At 38.7% G+C, this 23,871-nt stretch overlaps 1 protein-coding gene across 2 annotated transcripts in view; it reads right to left on the bottom strand.

Moving 5' to 3' along the window:
* Positions 1–23,871, bottom strand: part of ADK (adenosine kinase) — a 298,680-nt gene that overhangs the window by 65,157 nt on the left and 209,652 nt on the right. For both annotated transcript variants that reach the window (XM_063337494.1, XM_063337495.1), the window contains exon 7: positions 20,338–20,508. In XM_063337494.1, the coding sequence (XP_063193564.1) occupies positions 20,338–20,508 (171 nt within the window). The remainder of the gene's footprint in view (positions 1–20,337; positions 20,509–23,871) is intronic.

Raw genomic sequence — 23,871 nt, 5'->3', positions numbered from 1 at the left:
TCCCCTCTTTTTCTCCCTCTTCTCCCTACCCTTCTGGGGGGAAAGGGGGAGAACTGCATGAGTTGCTGCATGGTCCTAGCTGCCATCTGGGGTTAAATCCATGACACCTCTACATCAAGAAATGGATAGAGTGTGAAGAGCTGTCTCTGAAGAATAGCCATGAGCAGGTTGAAAGACTATAGGTAAGAACAAGAGACCAAGGCAACAGAGGGAACCTTGTGGTTGGTGTTTACTACAGACTGCCCAATCAAGGGGAGCCTATTGACAAAGCCTTCTTACTCCAGCTATAGGAGGCATCACACTCGCAGGCTCTCCTCCTGCTGGAGGCCTTCAACCACCCCGACATCTGCTGGAAAAGTAGCATGGCGAGCTGTAGGCAATCCAGGAGACTCCTGCAGTGCATTGAGGGTAACTTCTTAAGCCAGGTAACAGACATCCCCACCAGAGGGGATGCGATACTGGACCTGTTGGTCACCAACACAAGTGAGCTAATCGGTGACGTCAAGACTGGAGGCAGCCTGGGCTGCAGTGATCACACACTGGTGGAGTTTGCAGTCCTGAGGGATTTGGGATAAGCAAAGAGTAAAGTCAGGACCCTGATTTTTAGGAAAGCAAAATTCCAGCTCTTTGAGGGGTTAGTCAATAGGACCCTCTGGGAAACTGCCCTCAGGCATAAGGGAGAACAGAGCTGGCAAGGATGCTTCCCTTAGAGCGCAAGAGCTTTTGATTACCAGGTGTAAGAAACCAGGAAAAGAGGGCAAGAGACCAGCATGGCTGAGTCACGACCTGATGGTCAAACTAAAGGGCAAGAAAGAGATGCACAGGCAGTGGAAGCAGGGACAAGTATCCTGGGAAGAGTATAAAAACACTGGCTGGTTGTGTAGGGATGGGGTCAGGAAGGCCAAGGCGCAGCTGTAGCTGAACTTGGCAAGGAAGGCAAAGAGTAATAATAAGGGCTTCTACAGGTATGACAAGCAGAAAAAGAAGGTCAAAGAAAGTGTGCCCCCCTGATGAGCAAGACTGGCATACTGGTAACAATGGACAAGGAGAAAACCCAGGTATTCAACTTTTTTGCCTTGGTCTTCACTGGCAACCTCTCTCCCCACACCTCTCGAGAGGATGGACCACAAGGCAGGGACTGGAGGAGAAAAGTCCCTCCCACTGTAAGAGAAGATCAGGTTCATGATCACCTGAGGAACCTGAATATACAGAAGTCCATGGGACCTGATGAGATGCACCCCTGACTCCTGAGGAAACTGGCTGATATAGTTGCCCAGCCACTCTCCATGATACTTGAAAAGTCATGGCAGTCAGGTGAAGTTCCCAGTGACTGGAAAAAGGGAAACACTGCACCCTTTTTTAGAAGGGGTAGAAAGGAGGACCCTGGGAAGTACCAACCTGTCAGCCTCACCTCTGTGCCTGGGAAGATCATGGAACAGATCCTCCTAGAAGCTAAGGCACATGGAGGACAGGGAGGTGATTCAAGACAGCCGGCATGGCTTCACCAAGGGCAAGTCCTGCCTGGCCAAGCTAGGGGCCCTCTATGATGGAGAGACTACAACAGTGGACAAAGGAAGAGCTATGGATGTCGTCTATCTGGTTTCTGTAAGGCCTTTGACATGGTCCCCCCAACCTCCTGCTCTCTAAGTTGGAGAGATATGGATTTGATGGATGGACTGTTAGATGATGAGGAATTGGTTGGATGGTTGCATCCAGAGGGTAGTGGTCAATGGCTCAACGTCCAGATAGAGATCAGTGACAAGTGGTCTCTCTCTGGGGTCTGTATTGGACCTGGTACCGTTAAATATATTCATCAGTGACATGGACAGTGGGATCGAGTGCACCCTCAGCAAGTTTGCAGATGACACCCAGCTGAGTGGTGCTATTGACATGCCTGAGGGATAGGATGCCATCCAGAGGGACCTGGACAAGCTCAAGAAGTGGGCCCATGTGAACGTGATGAGGTTTGACAAGGACAATTGCCAAGGTCCTGCACATGGGTTGTGTCAAATGCTGGTATCAACACAGGCTGGAGGATGAAGGGGTTGAGAGCAGCTATGCTGGGAAGGACTTGGGGGTACTGGTGGATGAAAAGCTGGACATGAGCCAGGAATGTATGCTCACAGCCCAGAAAGGCAACTGTATCCTGGGCTGCATCAAAAGAAGCATGGCCAGCATGTCGAGAGAGGTGATTCTGCCCTTCTACTCTGCTCTGGTGAGACCCTACCTGGAGTACTGCGTCCAGCCCTGGGGTCCCCAACAGAAGGAGGCCATGGACCTGTTGTAGCAAATACAGAGGAGGGCCACAAAGATGATCAGAGGGATGGAGCACCTCTCCTGTGAGGAAAGGCTGAGAGAGTTGGGGTTGTTCAGCCCAGAGAAGAGAAGGCTCCGGGGAGACCTTATTGCATGCAGCCTTTCAGTACTTAAAGAGGACTTAGAAGAAAGATGGGGACAAACGTTTTAGTAGAGCCTGTTGTGATAGGACAAGGGGTAATGGTTTTAAACTGAAAGAGGGTAGATTTAGACTAGATATAAGGAAGATGTTTTTTATGATGAGGGTAGTGAGACACTGGAACAGGTTGCCCAGAAAGGTGGTAGATGCCCCATCCTTGGAAATATTCAAGGTCAGGTTGAACAGGACTCTGAACAACCTGATCTAGTTGAAGATGTCCCCTGCTCATTGCAGAAGGGTTGGACTAGGTGGTCGTTGAATCCAACCTAAACTATTCTATGATAAGAAAACCAGGCCCTGATGCACCGAGGCAAGGTTGAGCCATCGTGGAAAGTTTGAAAGGCTAAGGAAATTTCTCCATCTCTGGGAAATACAGAGACATTTTCAGGCAGAGTGCTCCATCTGATTTTCTCCAGTCTTCCCCTTACTCTTCGTCTCCTCCTCTCCTCAAATAACTCACCAATGGCTGAGATGTGGAATCAGAAAAGGACAGGCTGGACCTTGCCCTACTTTAGCAAACAGAAGAAAGAAATTTTGGTCTCCTTTAATGCTCTGCTCTTTATCATAAAGAATGCTTGGCTTAAAGAGGTCTTCCTTTTGTCCCAGCTGAGAAATATAACACAATTGTTAGGTCCTTCATACACAAACTTGTTTTGGAACTGTTAAGAGCAAGCTTAACACGTAGCTTAACATAAGCTTCTCATACATAGTGATGATGAACTGATACTCAGAGAAAGAAAGCACAGTTGTCTTCCAATTTAGATAGCGACTGTAATCCTGCTGAGCAGATAACCAAAGGGACTGGTCTACCCACAGCAGAAAATGAAGGCAGGCACTGATGGGTCAAGTGGATCCCTTGGGATTATTTCCCTGGGTTAGATTACATGTATGGCTTGGAAGTCTTATGTTTCTGAAAGAAAGGAGATAGTGTTTTGTGACAGCTGCATTATATCATCATATCAAATGGATTAGGATGGCGTGAGACTGGAAGGCCTACACAGTTAGCACTGATAAGGGAGGTACAGCTGAATGAGTCTTTCATAGAATGTATACTAGAGTATGTCCAGTGACTGGACAAACATCAACAGATATCTTTTTAAACTAGAGAATCCAGCTGTTGCAAGAAAAAAAAAAAGTGGTAATTATATTTTATGTATGAGGAGAAAGAATCCACCTTAATGTATCATTGATGTTCTGGTCATGTCTCTAACACCAATGTTAAGTTATTTTTTTCACTTAAAGCAGAGGTTTGACCTCTGTTTACTGTGAGAAATATTGTATCAAGACCTCGCATGCTTTGAACGTACTGGGAGTGTCCAAGAACTAGCAACCAAGTCTTTTACCACAGATACCAACGTTGGCTGTATCCCAATGCATTTAACAAACATGTCGTACGTAATTATCATTTGACATTTGACATTCAGGCCATATTTAAAGATGGACATTTAAACAAACGATTGATGATTGTTTTATCTAATTATACCTAGAGTACCTACCTCTGTACTACAGCAGTGCAGGTATCTCTAGTACGGGATTTCTAAAATGCTAGTTATCTGTCAGTCTTTGTCTAATGATTTTATAGATTGTAACAATTTAGCAGTGGAGAAGAAGCTCAAGGTCTGTGTTTTGGCTTCTTACTTCTAGATTGACTGTCTCAAATTCCATCCCTGTTTAAAAATTATGCAGCCACACCTCCTTGGGCCTTTTCTTTAAAATATCTCCCATGTACCTGCTGCCTTAGCCCCACTGTGCAGAGGGAACCTGAGACAAGTCTGACAAGGGGGAGAACAGGGAGGAAGACCTCCCTCTTCCTCTGGCAGTAAATTTGTGGATCAACTCAGGCTGTAACGTGCACGTTCACATTAATGTAACTCTGCAAATCACCACCTTAAGGGTCTGATTTGTCAGTAATGCTCTCATTTCATTATGCTGCTCTGCTGATAGAAAAGGTACACAAGTATAGGTTAACAGGTTGGTGCACTGTGGATGTTTTTCTTATGCTCTGTTATATTTGTAAATCCGTTCTTAGGAGTCAACACCAATACAAAATGATTTAAGGCTGATACTACTGTAAAGAGACAGAACTTTTGCATAGCTGTGTAATCCTTGGGTTTCTTGTTTGGAGTCCATGTATGACACTTTAAAAAAGCCCTAATAATAGTAATCCACGACTAAAATTTACATCAGGTCAATGTAGAGTTAAAATCAGGGTAAGAGGCAATAACTTCAGTATTAAGAACTGCAAGTATGCTGTAAGAATTCTGAAATCCCTAAGCATGAATATGAAGTCAGGAAACTCAGGGTTAAGTTCATATTGAAAAAAATCCAATCACGTTGAGATAAAAGATAGGCAAGCAAGTTACTCATACATTAAATCCCACCTGTCATGATAGTATGAACAAAAACATACATGAAAAAAGTCCAAAGTCCTGAAAACATACTTCCCAGCTAATCCAGCACCACAAACACTAAAATATTTAAGTCGTAACAATGGTTATTAGATAGTTTCACTACAGGGTATCCTATCATTACTATTCTCAATAGTAGGACTGAGAAGACACCTCCCTGAGACACAGCTCTTTCATGGCTCTCTTGTGCTGACAAAGGACCAAGTTAACAAAGAGCAACCTACTTCTCACAAATCCAGCAACACGCAATCCCTGCTGCCATGTTAAAGGTTAGTGCGACAACACAAGGAATCCCAACCTCCTTTCCCTTTGCTCTCCCTGCATAAGATTTAAGCATAATACAGTAAATAATGAGTTTGCATTCTTAGCCCACAATCTTTCACTCTGTTCTGCTAGAATTCAACAGTTGTTTTAAAACATGGGGAATGCTATTAAAAGTTGCTGGAAGTACTCATGCAGAAAGCTGAAAAGATTGACAGTGAATTTTTTTTACTTATATAGCGAAGACTAATTTGTATTTTACGCTGTTTCAGCAGTCTTTGGCTGTTTTCTTCAAAATCACTGGCTCAGTGGCACCATATGGAGCATGTTGAACTTAAGATACCACAAATGTGTCCAAGATATATCTCACTCCAGTGTGTTAAAACATTCCACCCTGCAGCTGTCATTATAGGAATATAATTCATACCCTAAAGTTTAAAGAAAAACAGTGTAGCTTACTATGCTTACAAAAATACAAGATTTTTTTGGTTCCAAGTAACGGTCAGTAAATGAAGAACAGTTAATCTTAAATACTGCTTTCTTAAATATTTAAAACTTTAACTGATCATGAGCTGCTTTAATTCTGCATGATATTTAAGACTGAAAACAAACAAACAAACAAAAGGCAAAAGAATTACTAAAAAAAAATATCCATAGTGAAAGGACTTAGATACCTAGACTTAGCATAACCCATCATTACATTTTTCTTTTCCATTGATTGCATTTATTTTAAAAATTGATATATGACATTATGGGACTAAAAAGTTAGCTACATTTTTGGTAATGGCACTGTGCAAGTGTATGATCACTGTTATGACATTTCACCTCTGTCTGGTCATTACTTCTCAAGTCTTTTGTTCGTTATCTCTTTAAAATGTAAATTTCTCAGGACAGGACATGCCTCCTACTCTGTTTTGTACAGCGTATAGTACTCCAGACACCTTCTATAAAGCTAACTGCTGTAATAAAAAGGGTAGGAGATAGGCGAGAAAAAAGAACACATGACGGTTTCTTAGAAAAGCTGTCTTGGGATGGACACATTACTCAAATGGTCAATTCGCAAGCTAGTAATGCAAGTTGCCTTAGAAAGGGATCCACAAAATCATTTTAACATGCCAACCCATCATATATTCTGTATATGACATGTTTCAGAGGAAAACTATTTTAGAGAATTTAAAATTTTTATTGATACAATTTTTCATATGCTTTTGTCTGTAAAGTCAGGAAGTTGTACGAGGCTCAGGGGAAAATTTTTTAGAATCCTTCTAAGGTTATCCCATAATAGCTTATTGATAAATGGTAAACTGGTATGTAAGGCTTAATATCCTGGAGGCCTTCAAGGGCAGGCAGTACGTTCTTGTGTATCTTGCTGGTAAGCTGGGCATCTCCCTTCTACAATATTGTCAATCTTCCATTTACAGCCATCTAAGGACCAAAGATATTGATGCAGGCCTGAACATTGCATGCCTTATGTCTCTAGCCAGTATAATATCAGCCAGCATTTCATATTTGCAGGGAGATTACTGGGAGCAGCAACATGGAAAGGGTTTTCAAGGGGTGGTTTATTACAGAAAGGTGGCTGGTTGGGGTAGTTCAGAGCACAGAAGCTGGTTGTGCTGAGAGAGAACAGTAACTACACTCATTAACAAGCACTACTGAAGACCTTGCTATAATTTCCACATAGCTGAGACAGGCAACAGAAGATCCAAGAAGTGATTGTAAAATGTGGAACTAAAATAGGAAAACATTGCACAGTTTTACCAAACTTGCACCCCATGCTATTGCTGGGTACGATGTGTTTGATTCCAGAAAAACGGAATGCAAGAAATATACAAGAAAAAAAAAAAAAGTAGTTAAGGAAATGTTACGAAAAGGTAAGCATCATAACTTGTTATGATCTTGATTTAAATTAGTAATGTGGTTTGGACAGATTAGTATAGACAAAATTAGTTACATTTCAAACAGTCTGTAGGATGAGTTGGATATACTACAAATCTACTCTCGGGAGTTTTATCTACATGAAGTATAATTTTTCTTATTCATTATCCTGAACAAGGATTTATTGCAAGAGGTCTTATTAACAGATGAACAAAACAGTAGCACTGAAAATATCTGTTCAATTCTAATTAAAAAAAAAAAAATCATTAGAAATCTTTCTGCATGCTGTATAAATTCTAAAATGAGAGTGTTCTGCATCTGGCTCATGTTTTCTTGAAAGAAATATCTTTGTTCAAGGACCACAGGACTGGCCATAATGGATCAGATCGGGAATCTATCAAGGCCAGGACTCTGTCTTTGGAAAATTGTTACAAAGAAAACCGAAGGAAACAAAGTTTACAGAACAGTCTGGCTTCCATTAAACTCTCATTAAAGAGTTGGCTTTTACCCTGAAAAATAAGTGTTAAAGGACATTAACTGTGGATAGCCATATTGTATAATTATACAATACTCCCCATCCACCTAACACTCAAAATCATTACTGTATCATTGAACATATAGATTTTGAAATAGAAAAATTTGGGGGTTTGCTTTGTGTTTCATTACATGAGATACTATTCTAAAAACTGAATAACAGCCACAAGAAAGAATATCTGTATAATCTACTCCTGAATTATGCATCTGTTGGGTTTGATAACATTCCTCGTTAACCCATTACATATTCTTCTCTCACTCTAGAACTATTCAAATGCCCTCCAAACTAACCAACTTCTATTAATTTACGTTGCAGTATATACAGTGCACTTTCAGGTTCCAAATAACAAGAAAGAGAAACTCTCCTTTAAGAATAGTAGAGGTGAAGGTTGGTTAAAAATAGACAGTTGTTGTTTAACTTCCTACAAAAACAACTTCAGTGGAAGAGGTGCAAAATGAATAGGTATGCTTTGAATAAAGTCTGTTACAAGGAATACCTCTCCCTAAAATAGTTTATATCTTTACCATAAATGAAAAGATAACTTTGGGATGACTTATGTTGTCACTTCCATGCCAGCTTAAAAATTATCCCAAGAACACAGCTGAAGATGATGTTAACACACTAAACACTTTGATCTCAGTTTTAGCTTGCTCTACCTGTCCTGTCCTGGGACACAAAATTGTTCTTTGAAACATGAAGGAAACTCATCTGAAAGTAGAGTTAATATGGACTCCTGAAACTTATGGTTTCCATGGTGTGCTGTAAATAACGGGTCCACCTCCCACCAGTGCTACCCTTTAGTATCCTCATATGTGTGTCCACCCACCTCTCAAATAATATATGATCAGAGACGGGCTACAATTGGCCAGCATAAGGCTGCGTATTTCTTCAGTTCTTTTCACCACTTTAGATTCTAGAAAAAATGAACTTGGTTCCAGATGATGAGTGTTCTTTTTTGAGCGCTTAGATTCAGTAGTTTGACTCATTATCGTAATTCGCATACACCAAGATGCAGCTACATCCAAATCTGGCATTTACTTTGATGTTCAAATCAAATGCATAGTGTTTGGCAACTATACGTGCAGAATTTAAATTGACTGATCCATTTATCTGAAACTGGTATGTGTCCAAGACCACTCACAGATGTATCTACTGGTCTAGTAGAAATTCCACCGAGAAGAAAAAGACACATTAATCACAGCTGCTCCAAAATGACATATATATTAAATATTGTGTGTGTTAAGACCATCCGCATAGGTCATACATGTGTCAACAAAAGTTAAGAAAAAACTTCAGGTGAACTGATGGTGAAAGATACCTGCAATTCCATGAAATTTCAGGTATTTTTCTAGTTGGAGGAAGGTCCTCCTTTCAGAGCAATCAGAACTGCCCCAACAACACAATTTATGGCTAAAACTTCATTCCACATGAGAATTCCGGTTCTTTTAAAAAAGAAAGAATGTTGCACAACCTGAAGAGGTCAATAGCCTGACTAGACAAGATAAAAATGCCCTGGTCTCTCAGAGGAATTGGAAAGCAGAAAGACATGTTGTTAAAAGAGATCCTGAAGAGGACCTCATTCTGTGAGGTCTCATACCTGCCAGGAACCGAAGATACTGCTAATAGCTTGGCCTCTCAGAATTACAAAAATAGTATCCTTCAGAAGGACAGCCACAGAGAAAGAGAAATAAGCATGCTGTTGACTGGCACCTGCAGACTGGCTTAGACTCAAAGGACAGTATCATCAAAATGAAAGAGCGGAATTTCTCAATAAAAGCAGTGAGTTTCACCTGAATCAAGATCCATCAATCTTCAGCATCACAAAAAATTAACTCCAGAAATTGTTGGGACATCCTCAAGTAGCCTATTCAACTATCAGGGCTGTACCTTGATAAAAGCAGGACAGCTTGAGAAGTATCACTAAGGACAGATTAGTTGGGAATCCTAAGGATCTTCCATTGGAATATGTACTGCTTTCCCATTGCTTTCAAGTGACTTTCTCAAATGCTAAAGGCTTTTGCTTACTGACAAGGACAGCCCATGGCTTTACGGCGGGAAGAACCAGCTGGCTCCAAGCTCTAAGGCTCAGGCCAGAAGCAGGTGCTGATGGCTGCTTCCTATGCAAGGTTGGCGAGTCCTTAGCTGTGGCTGGGAAGAAGAAACTTTCTGCTTGTGAGACTGCTGCCTCTGAATGAAATAACTTGAGGATGACGAATACAACTGCTTGTTGAATTTCATATTTAGAGTAGAGCGTCCCCCTCTACGCAGCCAAGAATGTCACCTGGAAGCAGACAGATTTATATATTTCAAAATTTCTACCATCCCAGCCATTGGACTGCTACATTCCTTTCTTTTAGAGGAAAGCTCCTTCACCTGGAAACTACTTTAGCATGGAAAGCAAACTGGCTCATACATACATGTTTCCCTAACGTGACTGCACACATTGCTGGTTTTGACATAGAATATGAGGTGTCAAATGAGGGTCTGAGGACTTAATAAGCAACATTTTGACATTGTTACTTATCATGTATGTGTTGGCAGTACTTCTAGTAAAGTAAAGGTTTAGTGGATCTTTTCTGTGGAGAATTAAAAAAAGAAGTGTAATGACTAGGACAGGTAAGTTCTATTAGCTTAGAATAAAAACCTAGAACAAAGCAATTTCTCCACATTGCTTCCCCAGGAGGTCAGTATTTAAACAAATGCTATTGTAAATCAGAATATGACCACTAATCCTCAAAATATAGCTTAAGGAGACACTTTCATGTGGCTGCAAAATTATCAGTCAAAGGCTGGTGTAAATGGGATGGCTTACACTTATAAATAAGGAAAGGTTGTAGAGATCAGTTAATACCTTTGGGAAAACCATGGATGCTTTTATGTACCTTTCATGTATTTTAGGTACGCTGCAAACGTGTTTTTTTCTACTCCTTTTCCAAGCTCCTTTCCTAACTTTTTGACAATTATTTGGAAAATTATTTAGAAATTAATAAAATACTTTTGCAACCCTTACATATATTTATGACCCATTGCATATGCTTCATAATATAGTGTACGTTTAACTTTACTTTTATTGCCATTCATAGGAGAGACACATTATGTTTTAATTTTATAATTAGTAAATTTAATCAATGGGAAAGCCCAGTATTATTAATTCTAAGGTCTTAACTCTAAATTCTAATTAAAAATTAAAATATAGATTTCAATCAGTAACACTTTAGCAGAAGTCAGTTCTAAATACCTTCAAAGCATATCTCAATGCGTAAAGCAAAAATCTTTTTGCGTTGTTTACTTATACATAGCACCTTTTCAGTAGTCTTAAAGAAACATCAGTGGGTTACGTTTATTCCTATCAAAGCTACAAACAGTAGGAATCCCAGTAACAGGAGATTATATAACTAGTTGGAAAGAAGAGAGGGCTCAAATGTCTCATTTTGCTCTTCTTTGTTGAAGAAAGTCAGAAAAATGAAACCACTTAGATTTGTAATCAGATGTGAAACTCTCTTGATGGAATAAAAATATTATTTGAGCTATATAAGCAGGGTAAAGGAAGGTGTTGATAGAGAAAGATAACAGGAGAAAAGAAACAAGGTTGAAACTGCAGTTTTGAAAAGATGTTGCTATGTAATAATACAGAAAAATATGTTGATGTAATAAAGATATTGCCAATTCTATTCGAAACCCCCAAAACTATGTTTTTAAGATTACTTCCTTATAAAAAAAGTTTTAAAAACAAAGTCAAAAGCTGTTCTAATGCAGTTTCAATTTACTTTTGTACAGCTACATGTTCACATTTTGTATGTATTTTTCTTAAGCAGCTCCAGTATGAAAATAATTACTAAAACATTTGGACTCATATAGACTGAAAAACACATCTACTTTTAGTCTCTGCATTTATTACGTTATATTGCATATTTTGGACCTTGTTCTCACCAACAAGGAGGGGCTGGTGGGGAATGTGGAGCTCAAGGGCAGCCTTGGCTGCAGTGACCATGAAAAAGGATGGAGGTCAAGACTGTCAGGGCAGGGAGGAGGACACACAGCAAGCTTGCTACCCTGCACTTCAAGAGAGCAGACTTTGGCCTCTTCAGGGACCTGATTGGTAGAGTACCATGGGATAAAGCCTGGGAAGGAAGAGGGCCCAAGAAAGCTGGTTAATATGCAAGGTCACCTCCTCCAAGCTCAGGAGTGATGCATCCTGACAAAGAATTAGTCATACAAAAACACCAGGAGGCCTGCATGTTTGAACAAGGAGCTCTTGGACAAACTCAAACGTAAAGAGGAAGCCTACAGAGGGTGGAAGCAAGGACAGGTAGCCTGGGAGGAATATAGAGAAATTGTCCGAGCAGCCAGGGATCAGGTTAGGAAAGCTAAAGCCCTGAGAGAGTTAAATCTGGCCAGGGACATCAAGGGATTTGTCCCTGCCCATGGCAGCGGGGGTTGTAACCAGATGACCTTTTAAGGTCCCTTCCAACCCAAACCATTATATGACTCTCTGATATTTTCTTGACAAAGTTAGTTTGGAGCAGCCTCCAGACCTCTCTACAATACATGATCACAGGGTTTTGAACATCATCACAGACTTACTACTGGCTCCTTGACTATCCTTCCCTTTTCTTCTCTTTCAGGTACTCTTTGCTCAGACTCAAATTGATAAACACGGGAAGAAGCAACACATACTCCTTAGGCAAATACAAGCTCTTTTATATAAAAACCTCTGTCCAAGAACTTTACAGCTAATACCTGAACTTATCCGTGCATAATAACATTCAACTAAATACCTGCAGATAAAACCATATTGAGTGGCTCCATATGTATCAAGTCAGGATTAAAAAGGATATTGCCGTAAATACTACACTACAGAAATAACATCTGTAAGTCAGACAATGTCCCCAACAGTGTTTCTTTGCCGTATAGCTTATGAGACCCTAACAGTATAGACTGGTTAGATCAGATGAAACAGAGAGGTTATCAGGCTTTCTCTTTCAGTCCTATGTACCACCATGTATGACCCTCTCAACCAGTCAGATCTAGTGATCCTGTTGCCTTGGCAAGCTGGACCAGCTCAGGGATTCAATGGTACTCTAACCCACAGAAATTACTCTTGCTATGGACACAAAACTGCTAAATCTGACTAAAGGGGGCAGATGAGACTATATGATAAGGGCAGGTGAGAAAGGTCCGCATCAGCTCACATTTAGGTGTTATCCATAGGGATAACATGGCACTGCAGCCTTACAATTCACCATAAGGACTGTAACAGGGGGAGAATCCCCAGTATATTTTGGCATAAAAGGCTTTAGCATGATCTAACAATGCTCTGAATCAGAAACTGGCTACATCTGCCCCAAATAAGGCTTGAAATGTAGAGTCATTGAATAGACCTTAGCTGGACTGGAAAACAAAATGTTTATTGCAACCCATATATTTTACCTGCATCTTTATTTGTAAATATCTCTGTGAAATTGAATTGTTCTGAATTTACACTGATTTAAAGAAGTTTTTGTGAACATTTCTGCCTTCATTCTACTTCTCATCAACTATATAACTAAATTTTATTCATACTCTTATTTTTGCAGCTCTTATATAATTGTATTATATTATATGTTTTTGCCCTAATACTGATTATTGAAAATGCACATGCAGTTCACCTTTAAAAGGCCTTCAGAAACATATATTATATTAATATTACTCTGAAAATTGAAAGCCAAATTCTGCAGGTCTTTTCCTCCAGTCAGTTGAGTTTTGACCTAAATGTATCCAGCAGCTGACAGCATTTCAGGACACTAACTGAGGAAAGAAGTCAGAACTCGATTTTGCTTGTTCCTGGCTCTGCTCTTGCTGTATGACCTTGGGCAAATAACCTCTCAATTGTCCACCTGTAAAACTGAGACAAGACTACACACCCACCTTATTGGGTTATTCTGAGCTTTAATGTTTATGAAGTGTTACGAGAGGCTCTGGGAAGTGCTACAAAGTGTAAAGGGTTATCAATCACCGTCAGTAAAACACAAGCTGCTGAAACATGGTGAAATCTGCCTTCCCTCCTCACAGGACATGTTCTGTCTTGCGCTGCGTTCTAACCACTATTTGTAATCTTAAAAGTATCTCAGCGCTGCATAGCATAAGGAAGGATAAATATCCCTAAGCATTCTGAGAGACTACCAGAAAATATTTTCAGTCTTAAGAAGTGAAGACGGTTGTAAAGTATACGCTTCTCTTCTAAATACCTGCTTGTTTTCCATAAGAGGAAAAAAGAAAGCCATTTTTGAGATAGGATTCCTAAATTGCTTAAATAACTAGACATTAGCTGAAAGCAGCACTAAATATCAATTTAAATACTTGGCTCTCAATTTTCCTTTCATTCATAATGTACTAGGTAAACTATACTAAAATAATTACTTGCTTATTACTCATGAATTTCAGTGCAGCGGCTGAGACAATGTAGATAAATAAGATGATTAATTGAAACAGAATGAATCACAACAAAATATGTTGTTGTATAAGGTATGATTAACTCCACAGTGATTCATATCATTTCAGATAACAGGGCTTTTATCAAAGACGGCTGCAAGGTTGGGAAATGATTTAAAAGCATTTCATCTTAGAGAGCCACTGCAGTTCACGAGGGAGGGAAAAAGGAAAAAAAAAAAGAAAAAAAAAAAGAGAAGAGAGGCAGAAGCAGATTCAGTGTCTGCAGCTGAAATAGCCTTGGGCTGTTTCAGCATCCTTCCCACAGCACATCTTTACAACACACCATTGACGTTATCAACCTCCTTTGTGCTAGAGACCCTCTCATTTTCCAGTTGGCCACAATTTATTAGATATCCCAATACTGAGAAAGTTAATTCTATGCATTAAGCAGCAATATTACAATGACATAGCTTTCCTATAATTGAAAACACAGCCCCTGCACCAGGAAATAAGTGTCAAAATTCTACAAAGACATCAAAGAAAAATAATATTTATTTTTCCTCCCTTCAAAATTACAATTTTTAATTCCCAGACACCCTCCAAAGACTGTGCAGCAACCTTAAGTGTAGGATTTATAAAAAGAAATTGCTATCTGTTTACTGCAGTTTAGAAAAGCAAACACCAGCAGCAGCTGACCTTAAAAACCTCTACCTGTTAAAATAGAAGAGAAGATGAGATGTCTCCTTACAAAATTTTTTCCCATGTGTTTTTAATAAACTGGGTCAGAATAACTGACTACAATTTTTAACTTAACTGCAGACTCCCTGTAGGGGACTGTGCAAACCTCAGTCTCTCACTCAGCCGATGAAATGAAGATAACTACCCTCACCTGTGGGGCAAGTTTCTGAGAACTTCTGAAAGCATAACAAAAAAAGGAAAATACTGGCATATAAATTGAAATGCAAAACACCGTCACCCAACTTAATTTCATTTAAGATCATTAATGTTTCTGAAAGCTTAATTCAAAATTAATAAAGATGTAGAAGCTGAACGTAAAGGTTGAACTCATAAGGAAGAGAGCCTGCAAACAACTACTGACTGAAAATAGCCCCTCAATACGGGCCAGTTCCAGTAAGCTAAAAAGAAAGAATGAAGGTCTCTTGAGGGCTCTTTACATAACATATATGCAAGTTAGCAGTACAGTAGAATGAGCCTCTTCAAGATACTCAATTTCAAATACAGTCTAGTATTTGCCTTCTACTAATAATTTCAAACATTCAAAAATAATTTTAAATGCTTACTTGAAAATACTTCTAACAGAAACAACATTTTGGTGGTATTTATGGCATGACCAGCCATCTTTTGCTATGTTCCTTACTTGGTCCCATCTGATACAGAAGAACAGACTGAAATGTTTGTCTCCATTCCATTATTTCTTGAAAGTCAAACTGTATTTCCCTTCCTCCACACACCAAATTACATCGGCCACATGATTTTCTCCTGTCTCTTACCTCTTAATCGTTTCCTCAGAATCAGACAATTCACCAGTGTGAAAGGACATTCAGGCAGAGAGGAAAACTATCTGTTAGGTCTATAAACGGTAGCAATTACACTGGTGTAAAATCAGATCAATTCAGTTACGCCATTATGAATGCATACTAGTTTAAAAAGAATCATCGAGAGGCTCATTTATCTTACAAAAGTGATTATGTCTCATTCAAGATTCTTGTGTGCTCTGGGCAGATTCCTATGCCTGCAGGTATCAGTCTGGTCCCAGGTGATAATCCAGCAGATGAAATTTGCAGGCAGGACTGAAGGTTGTCCACAGTGTCATATCTTAATGTAATATATTACAGTATGTGGAGTGAAGTTCTTTACAAAAACACGTTACAGGTTACAGAATGGGAATAGACCGATTTGTTTGGAAACTGTCATTTAGGTGTAAATCCTAGTGTGTTGAACACAGTTTTACGCCAGAAAACTTAGCAGCATTTGCATTCACTCCCCTGGTTAAAATAATAACAAAACTACAGACTGACTGCAAGTTCAAAATCATGACCATGTTAACCACTGTTACTGTTTTTCCTTGCCATTAAAGAGAATTTTCCACATCATTAAAGAGACTTGCCTTTATAAAGGTTTATAAAGGTTCCTAAAGGCTGTGTCCAAACCACATACATTTGTAGGGATGTTTATGCTACTATTTCATACCTCACTTGAAAATATTTTAAATTAAGCAGGCACAAGGTACCATTTTGGTATAGTTGTAAGATGAAATGGTGACAAGACCCATGTGACACCTTATTGCATACAAAGGCACCCATCTTTTTCAAGTTCAGGATTCATAACTCCAGAACCATCACTGCTTTTTAAAACATAAAAGTCTTACATGCAACCGTCTTTTTTTCCAGCACATTTGCTGTCACACCAGCATCAATTTCCCAATGAGCTTGCAGAAGCATCTGTCTTTGCAGAACTTCAGCTTACAATCCTGTAATTAATTTGTTCGGAGACTGGGTGTTCAGAAGTAACAGCTCTTTCCACTAGAGAGGAAGAGGATCTAATTTCCAAGAATAATTGTTATCTTAGTTTTCTTTATTATATTCGTGCTTTAGAAAAATCCATGATTTCTCCTTATATAACCTCCTCAACTTTTACTGATTGCTGCACACTGTATACGGCAAGCTATATTATTTGGTTATGGTTTTTGTTGTAAAGGAATAGATGAGGAGCTCAGCATGCCTGTAATTCTAAAGTTTCTAAATTCTAAAACTTTTGGTGTCCTGCCTACATGTAGGAAGAGAACCCAGATATCTTTACCACATCAATATCTTAACAAATATTCCTCTGAGTCATGAATGACTGCCATATGCAGGGATGAATCATGTGAAAGCCTTGCAGTGCTCCTTGAATTATGAAGACCTGCACAGAAAAGAAACCGCTATCCAGCTGCACGTCCCAACATACACAGACTGTTCCCCCTGAAGTAGTTCCTTCCCTGAGGAGGTGCCATTGTAACTCACATCTTTGGGGGAGACTGGAAATCAAGTTCAGATTCCTGTGACCATTATTGACTTCGATGGGTCGAGTCTAGCAGAGACATCAAGCTTTAGCTCTAACTGGGAAAGCAGAAAGAGGTCTGGAAAAGAAGTATGTGCAAATTTAGGCTCCTTTACTTGCCTAATATAATTACGGTGTAGGAAACATTCCATAACTCTGTGTGGAGATATAATTTTAAAAGCTTTCACTCCTTTGACCATTCTGTTACTGAAAGTTACTTTGAGTTGTAAAATATGTATTCTAAGGTGAGCTTTTACAAAGGGATTAAGCAGCAACTTGTGACAAAGCAGTTATCATCAGGAGATAATTGACCTTATTTGAGAGTTAAGCATCCTGAGGCAAAGTAGAGTGTGCTTAATCCTGGCAGGTTAATTATCCAGTGATTATGGTAGCTTGGAAGGTATTATTGCTAAGAACCATTTGCAAAATGACACTATTAAAAAAACCTTAATTTAATAAAAATTAAAAGCAGTGACAATAATCAAGTTCTCCAGTCATGTATTGCTAGATAATGACTGCAGAATGGCCCTAATTGGTTAGCAGCAATGAACATATAATTATTCCTATTCTGAATGTTCTGTACTAAATTTATTATATGAAGTACAGTTAATAAGAATCAAAAATCCAAGAGAAGATGTTTAGCTAGTTATAAAAGGGATTTAAGCAAATGATCAAAACACCAGTGGTCACTGAGCTAATGCTGAAACTGATACATGTACTGAGTTGTTATCACAGCGTTCAGTGTCTCCACTGCAGCTAAGGGTATGCTGGCATTTACATTCTAAACTAGAACATTTATTCCGAGAGGTTTATAACTTGCCCATTTTAATTACCATCTGGCTGAAACTTTAAATAACCAATCTCCATTCAGATGTAAATTTTTAAGTAGAAGATGTAATTTAAAATCACTTTACCAATTGTTTTTAGTTTGGGAATGGCAGCAATTTGGAATTTTGCTGCTCCTGGATGTTTTTGTATTACTCAAAAAATAAACATCTCGGTGCTTAACAATAAAATTGTATTGGTCTATAATGTGGAGTGAAGATAAATATAGGGAAGAATAAAAATCACGTCTAAGAGTATTGTTTGTACTAATAAAGTAACAACCACAGCACTCAGTATGCCTTGCTTATATGTTAACTTATGCACTTGCAGTATTTAACAAAACTAGCAAAATTGATGGAAAATGTAGCAAAATTGATGGAAAATGTAGCAAAAAGAAGTCACCGTAAATATGCAAAAATTTGGTGTTGGCTAGCTGCAGTGGTTCATTGCCCATCAGGGCATTCATAAACACAAAAAAACTCCTGAATGTACTTGTAGATGAAATTAACATAGTTGAAAAAAACCCACCAAAGAACAAAGAAAGAAGCTACTAGAAGGAAGAACATGTCAGAATGAGCTTCTCTTGAGTTTTGCAACTACTCCTTACCACAAACCATATGCAGAGAGCAGAAATAGTGACAATCACAAGATACAGCAGCTACTAAAAACTAGGAGTACACCATGCCAAGAGTGTGGTTTCAAGTCACACAGAAAGACAAGAGAACAAACCACTGCAAATAGCATTTCAACAACTCGAAAGCAGCAATGGCCAGCTTATGTAGCAGAAAGCAGAGGCTAAAAAATGACCAGGGATTCAACTGATTAGTGTAAGTAACAAAGCATAAGAGGTTGCTACTCTGAAGTGTGTGTGTGTGTATATATATACACACACACACACACATCTCTCGTACTGCCAAGTTTAAGGGTGATCACTTAAGTTTTAAATATAATCTTTTACCCTGAAAGACACCAAAATGCTTCAGAAATTACACACAGAAAATCCAGGGAGTCTTTCAACTTTAATACACACAACAGTCCTATACAATACTTTATGACAGCAGGTGAATAATACCATAGCAAACTGAAATGGCAGGGGAAATTAAGGTAGTACGAATATAATTTCTAAAATTGGAATGTCATTAGTACAGTGGGCTTATAAATGTGCAATTATACGAAAAGTAACAACCTATGTTTTATCTTCTGAAAGACAGCACCTAATGAACCATTGTGATCTGAATTCTCCTAAGAGGGCAATGGGGCCAAAGAGATACAGGAGACCAGCAAGGTTTAATCCTAGAAGTTTCTATGAAGCCCTCCCACACAAATATTGACTAGACTTGGTATTACTTAATTTGTGAAATCTGACAAGATTTTTTTGTTGAGATTATATTGCTATTACATCAAAATATTCAGTAGCATCTTTGTGAGAAATGTATTGTGAAAGACAGAATAAAGGTAACAGTTGGCAATAGCAGCAAAATGTCTGGAAAATACTTCTTCTGTATCTTTAAGGCTTCCCTTATCCTACTGCATCTAAAAAACATTGCAATTTTCTTTATTTTAAAAATAGGGTTTTTTTAAAAAAAGTCCCATATCTGTAACAATGTTAGCCCCTAATGTGGACGTGCAGACAATAGCGTAAAAACTGATGTGTTGGTGCAACTCCCTGTGTCACAATCAGGAATAACCACTGACAGGAATAAGCTGCTTTTCCATAATTTTCCTGTACTAACGTAGTTATCTTGAGAGACAAGCCCACCCTACATTTAGGTGTGTCACACTTTCAAAGGCTTTTTTTTAACCTTTTTCTGCTGAGCAAACTAATACATATTTAAGAGCACTTTCTGAAGTGGAAAAAAATCAAAAAGTGATAGCACTACAATGAGTGAAATCTGAATTCATTTGGTCTATTACCATGGATTTCCAGCCAGAATTTCATGCAATCTGTTTGCCAACTGTTGCATAGCAAAGATAAGCCTTCCTTAGATAGACTGCCAGTTCATCTACCATAAAATCAATGAGAACCTCCTAAACCAATTAACCACTTCTCAGTTTTTTCATCCCAGTTCTCCCCAGAGCTGTCTTTATCACAGAAAAGGCTGTTAATAGCAACAGTATAGGTATGGAAACAAGTTAGAGAACCTCAGCAGCTCTGCAGTAGCCCTTCATAGGTTTTCTTCCAGCAGAGAGTTAACCTCTGGGTGAGTATATCACGCACACGGACAGTTATTACAAAGCAGCCAATGTGCTGGATATTTCCTCTTTTAATTTAGAGTAACTTGTTCACGTATCTCTACACTAGAATGAGCTAGCTGTAAACCTCTAAAAGGTCAAGTGACATGTTTGGCATCTACTGAAATATCAGTCCTGTGACCATGGATTTCATTTTCTAGTGACACTTCACATGGTCAGTCTTTCTCTATAAATAATGGAGGACCAGGAAGCAGACACAAACAGCTAGGTGCAAGAGATACAAATGCTTCAATCACTTCCGTAAGACTCACCGTCTCATTTCCAAAAAGGACGTCAACATAAGGCATGACTTTCATCATAGGCTCTTTGTAGAACTGGCTGATAAATGGTGCAGAAAGGTTCAAGCTGAAGATCTTGTTGTTTGCAGAAGCCTGAGCAGCCACTTTTAATACTGCTTCTGGTGACACCGTCAGGAAGAATCCCTGCAAGCACCGAAACAAATCAATGTATGTTATTGATTTCATATTAGGAACCACATGAAGTATGCTGCTTCTAGAAGGTCTCCCCCAGCCCACCTTTGTCATACACGTGCACAGATAAAAACTTCTGGAAAATATTGCCTTTCCATTAAGGTATTATGAAGGTGACAAAGAAACCGCATATGCCTAGAGTCATAGCCCTCCGAAACTAAACATAACTCCCTACCTCAGCATTCCATGTAGTACACCGTCCCACGGCAGCTAAGACTAACGTTCGTATTTTAAAAGGTGATATATTGTAATTGTAAACGCCCCTTTTTAGTAATAGAGTCAATCAGACTGTGCTGCTTAATTCCAAAGTCCAGTATGATGGCTCTATACACAGCTAGGAGATTAATGAAATCCCTTGCCTGAAAAATTATTACCTTGTTTATAATAAATATGTTGAGTATGCTGTCATTGTAGTAGTTGCTATTGTTTTGCAGGCAAAACCTAAGGGTTTTCACGTTTCCGCACATGTATTTTATTTCACTCCCTCCTAAAAGTATTGTTCTTTATTCTGAATATGAACACTCAAGTAAGTATCAATTGTGAAACAAAATAAACAGAACTCAACCAGAAATGACTATTTCTCTACCAAATTGTGAATGCCGATTTCAACCCTCTATAAATAAAAGTTCAAGGTTGCCATTTTGAATTTAGCATTGCAGATTGTTACCTCAACCACACACGTTCCAGGAGTTATGTAAAGATCCCCTACAGTTTCATTAATCTACTAATTAGACAAAGGCTTAGTTTTTACACTAATTAAACAAATTTTGTATGTTTCGTTTTTATAATCCTAAAAGCAATTTTACTAACTGTTCTCAAAACTCAGTGAATAATAGTAATTTTCAAGCAAGAGCAGCAAGTGTTAAATTTAAGGCCAGAGATAATGCCTAAGGCACAGCAACAAACAACTTTGAGGGGGCTCTGATAAATAAAACACGATCTCAGTCCTGTCTGTAACATCACCACCACGACACTCTAAAAGGTATAATAGTGAAATAGTCTTATTTTTCAGTTTTTATCCATATTATTATGTCTTCGGATCACAGAATATCTGTATTTTTATCCTGCATATTTCAGCTAACAGATCATCCTAGGCACTCTACTCACTGGAAAAAATAATATAATGAAGAGTCTACAGATTAAAGACTACTTAGAAACTCTTTCTATTTATTTCTCCTTACTCCATGCTCTCCAGTCTAACAAATACATGACTGATTTCAAAATCTGGGCACGATTCGCTACATGACAATAAAGGGCGCAAGAATGCTTTGCATCTTGTGGAGCTACTCAGTACCTTGAACGACTGGAAGACTGTAAACATCCAAGCTTCTTTGCTATTTTTACATTCTGAAGAATTAAAATGAACAGTTTATATAACATCTCGTCTCCATAGCAATCTCTACCATCTTTTAGTTTTTCGTTTAATGAACCGAGTTGGATTTTTTAAAAACTGTTTCAAACACAAAAACCTTTCAAGGCTAACGTGTTGCCAGCTGTGGATAAATCACAGATTGCTATAGTAAATAGTAACCTGGTCAAATAATTAGGCTTCTTACCAATTTCAGGCTGAAAACTTCATCTGAACTAAAATACATCTGATTGTAATTTAAGGTACAGAACGCTATCCCCATGAGATCTAACTCAGGCCTGCATCCAACTCCCTTTTCCTTGGAAAGGCAACATAAAAGTACTGAGATGCAGATAGGAGAGCTTGCTTTTCAGATCCTGCAAAGTAAAGGCCAGGAACTCTCAAAGGCTACAGCTCTGTCTTCTGGGTTTCCTAAAAATCACTTCTGCCATTTAATTGCAGTCTTCCAAGAGTTTTTTATATTTTCATTTAAATAACTCTTTGACATTAAAACATCTAGAAATTAGGAGCTGTGTGTATGAGAGCTCTTGTTAAAACTTTGCCAAATATAACATTTCTTTGCAAAAGAAATGTTGTAGCAATACTGAAAAAAAAGTAGCAGCAGAATTCACACAATGGAATTAACAAAGTACGAAGAAAATGCATAAAATCTGAACTGAACAGATCCGGGTTTAAAGAAACCTAATTAGACATCCCCCCACACCCCGTTAAGTATTTAAATTGAGTTTGTCTCTATTTTTAGTGGAATTCCAATTACAGCTATGGCCAGTATAGTTACAGGAACAAAGCTTCCTAAGTTTGATTTACAACTAGGTAAACCACAGACCACACTATTGCAGCATGCTACAATTCTGAACGGGAGTGAACTCCCCTAAACCAAACAGGTTTTCTTCTGTCTCACTGGGATTCACAACAAAGTCACTCCGTGGTTCCTCAGAATCACAGCCCACACGCTCTTGCAGCCGCCACTGCATTTTGTCCAGACAGACGCATAAAAAGGAACGTCTAAGTCAACCACTCCTGCCTACTCTAAGAATTAACTGGTAGCCAACATTAGCTTTGAGTGTGAGAATAAGCATAGCTCCGTATCACTGGTATAAAAGACTTTGTATTTCACTAGTAAGCAGTCCTATACCCACTAACAAGAAGATAAGAGGCCTCTCAGAAGATATTCTATACCCACCTACACACCTCTACTTCTGAGGGTTTTGAGAACCTTTTTACCCTCAAAACCCAAAGGTACCTTAAAACAACTATGAAAAAAACCTATCTGTAATGAAAAGATGAGACACTTAGGTAATGTACAGAAATTCCAAAGCCTGGGAAACTTATGTTGTGTTTATATGCACGAAATTAAATTACTGTGTAGGTATCTATCTCTGTGAAAGGATGCTGTACATACAAGGACATATGATAACTAGACAGCGCAGTCAAAGAAAGTGAAAGGCAGCAATATTGTACTATGAAAACCTATTAAACATTAAAGGCTATCAGACATACTAGCAGCACGCAGTATTTCTTTGGCATGCACTGATTGAGACTGAGTATACCAGATGCTACAGCTTCATGATGTGCCCCTATTTTCTGCTGCTCAAAATGTAATGAGCCTCTTTTCTATGCCAGGAGGAAGGTACCATTGTACCACAAGCCAGAGAGCAAGGCTGAACTCATACATACACCAGGAAAATAGGATGGTAGACTGAATTATTTATATGCATGCTTCTATGGACACACACGCAAAACACAACGATACTTTTCTTATGCACTGTAAGCAGTCCTTCTGTTTAAATACAGTCCTTTGGTGGAGACAAATATTTCCCTTGTGGGAGGAAGAGAAACAAAAAGAAGAAATAAGAAAAACACATTTGTGCATTGCAGACACATGTCTATGGGAGATACAGTAGCTTGTTTGTAACTTAAGAGCTTTTAAAATTCAATATTAAGAT

This window comes from Chroicocephalus ridibundus, chromosome 6 (assembly GCF_963924245.1).
Source record: "Chroicocephalus ridibundus chromosome 6, bChrRid1.1, whole genome shotgun sequence".
Taxonomy (NCBI): domain Eukaryota; kingdom Metazoa; phylum Chordata; class Aves; order Charadriiformes; family Laridae; genus Chroicocephalus; species Chroicocephalus ridibundus.
Note: the sequence above shows the minus strand (reverse complement) of the source record. Positions and strands in the feature narration are given on the sequence as shown.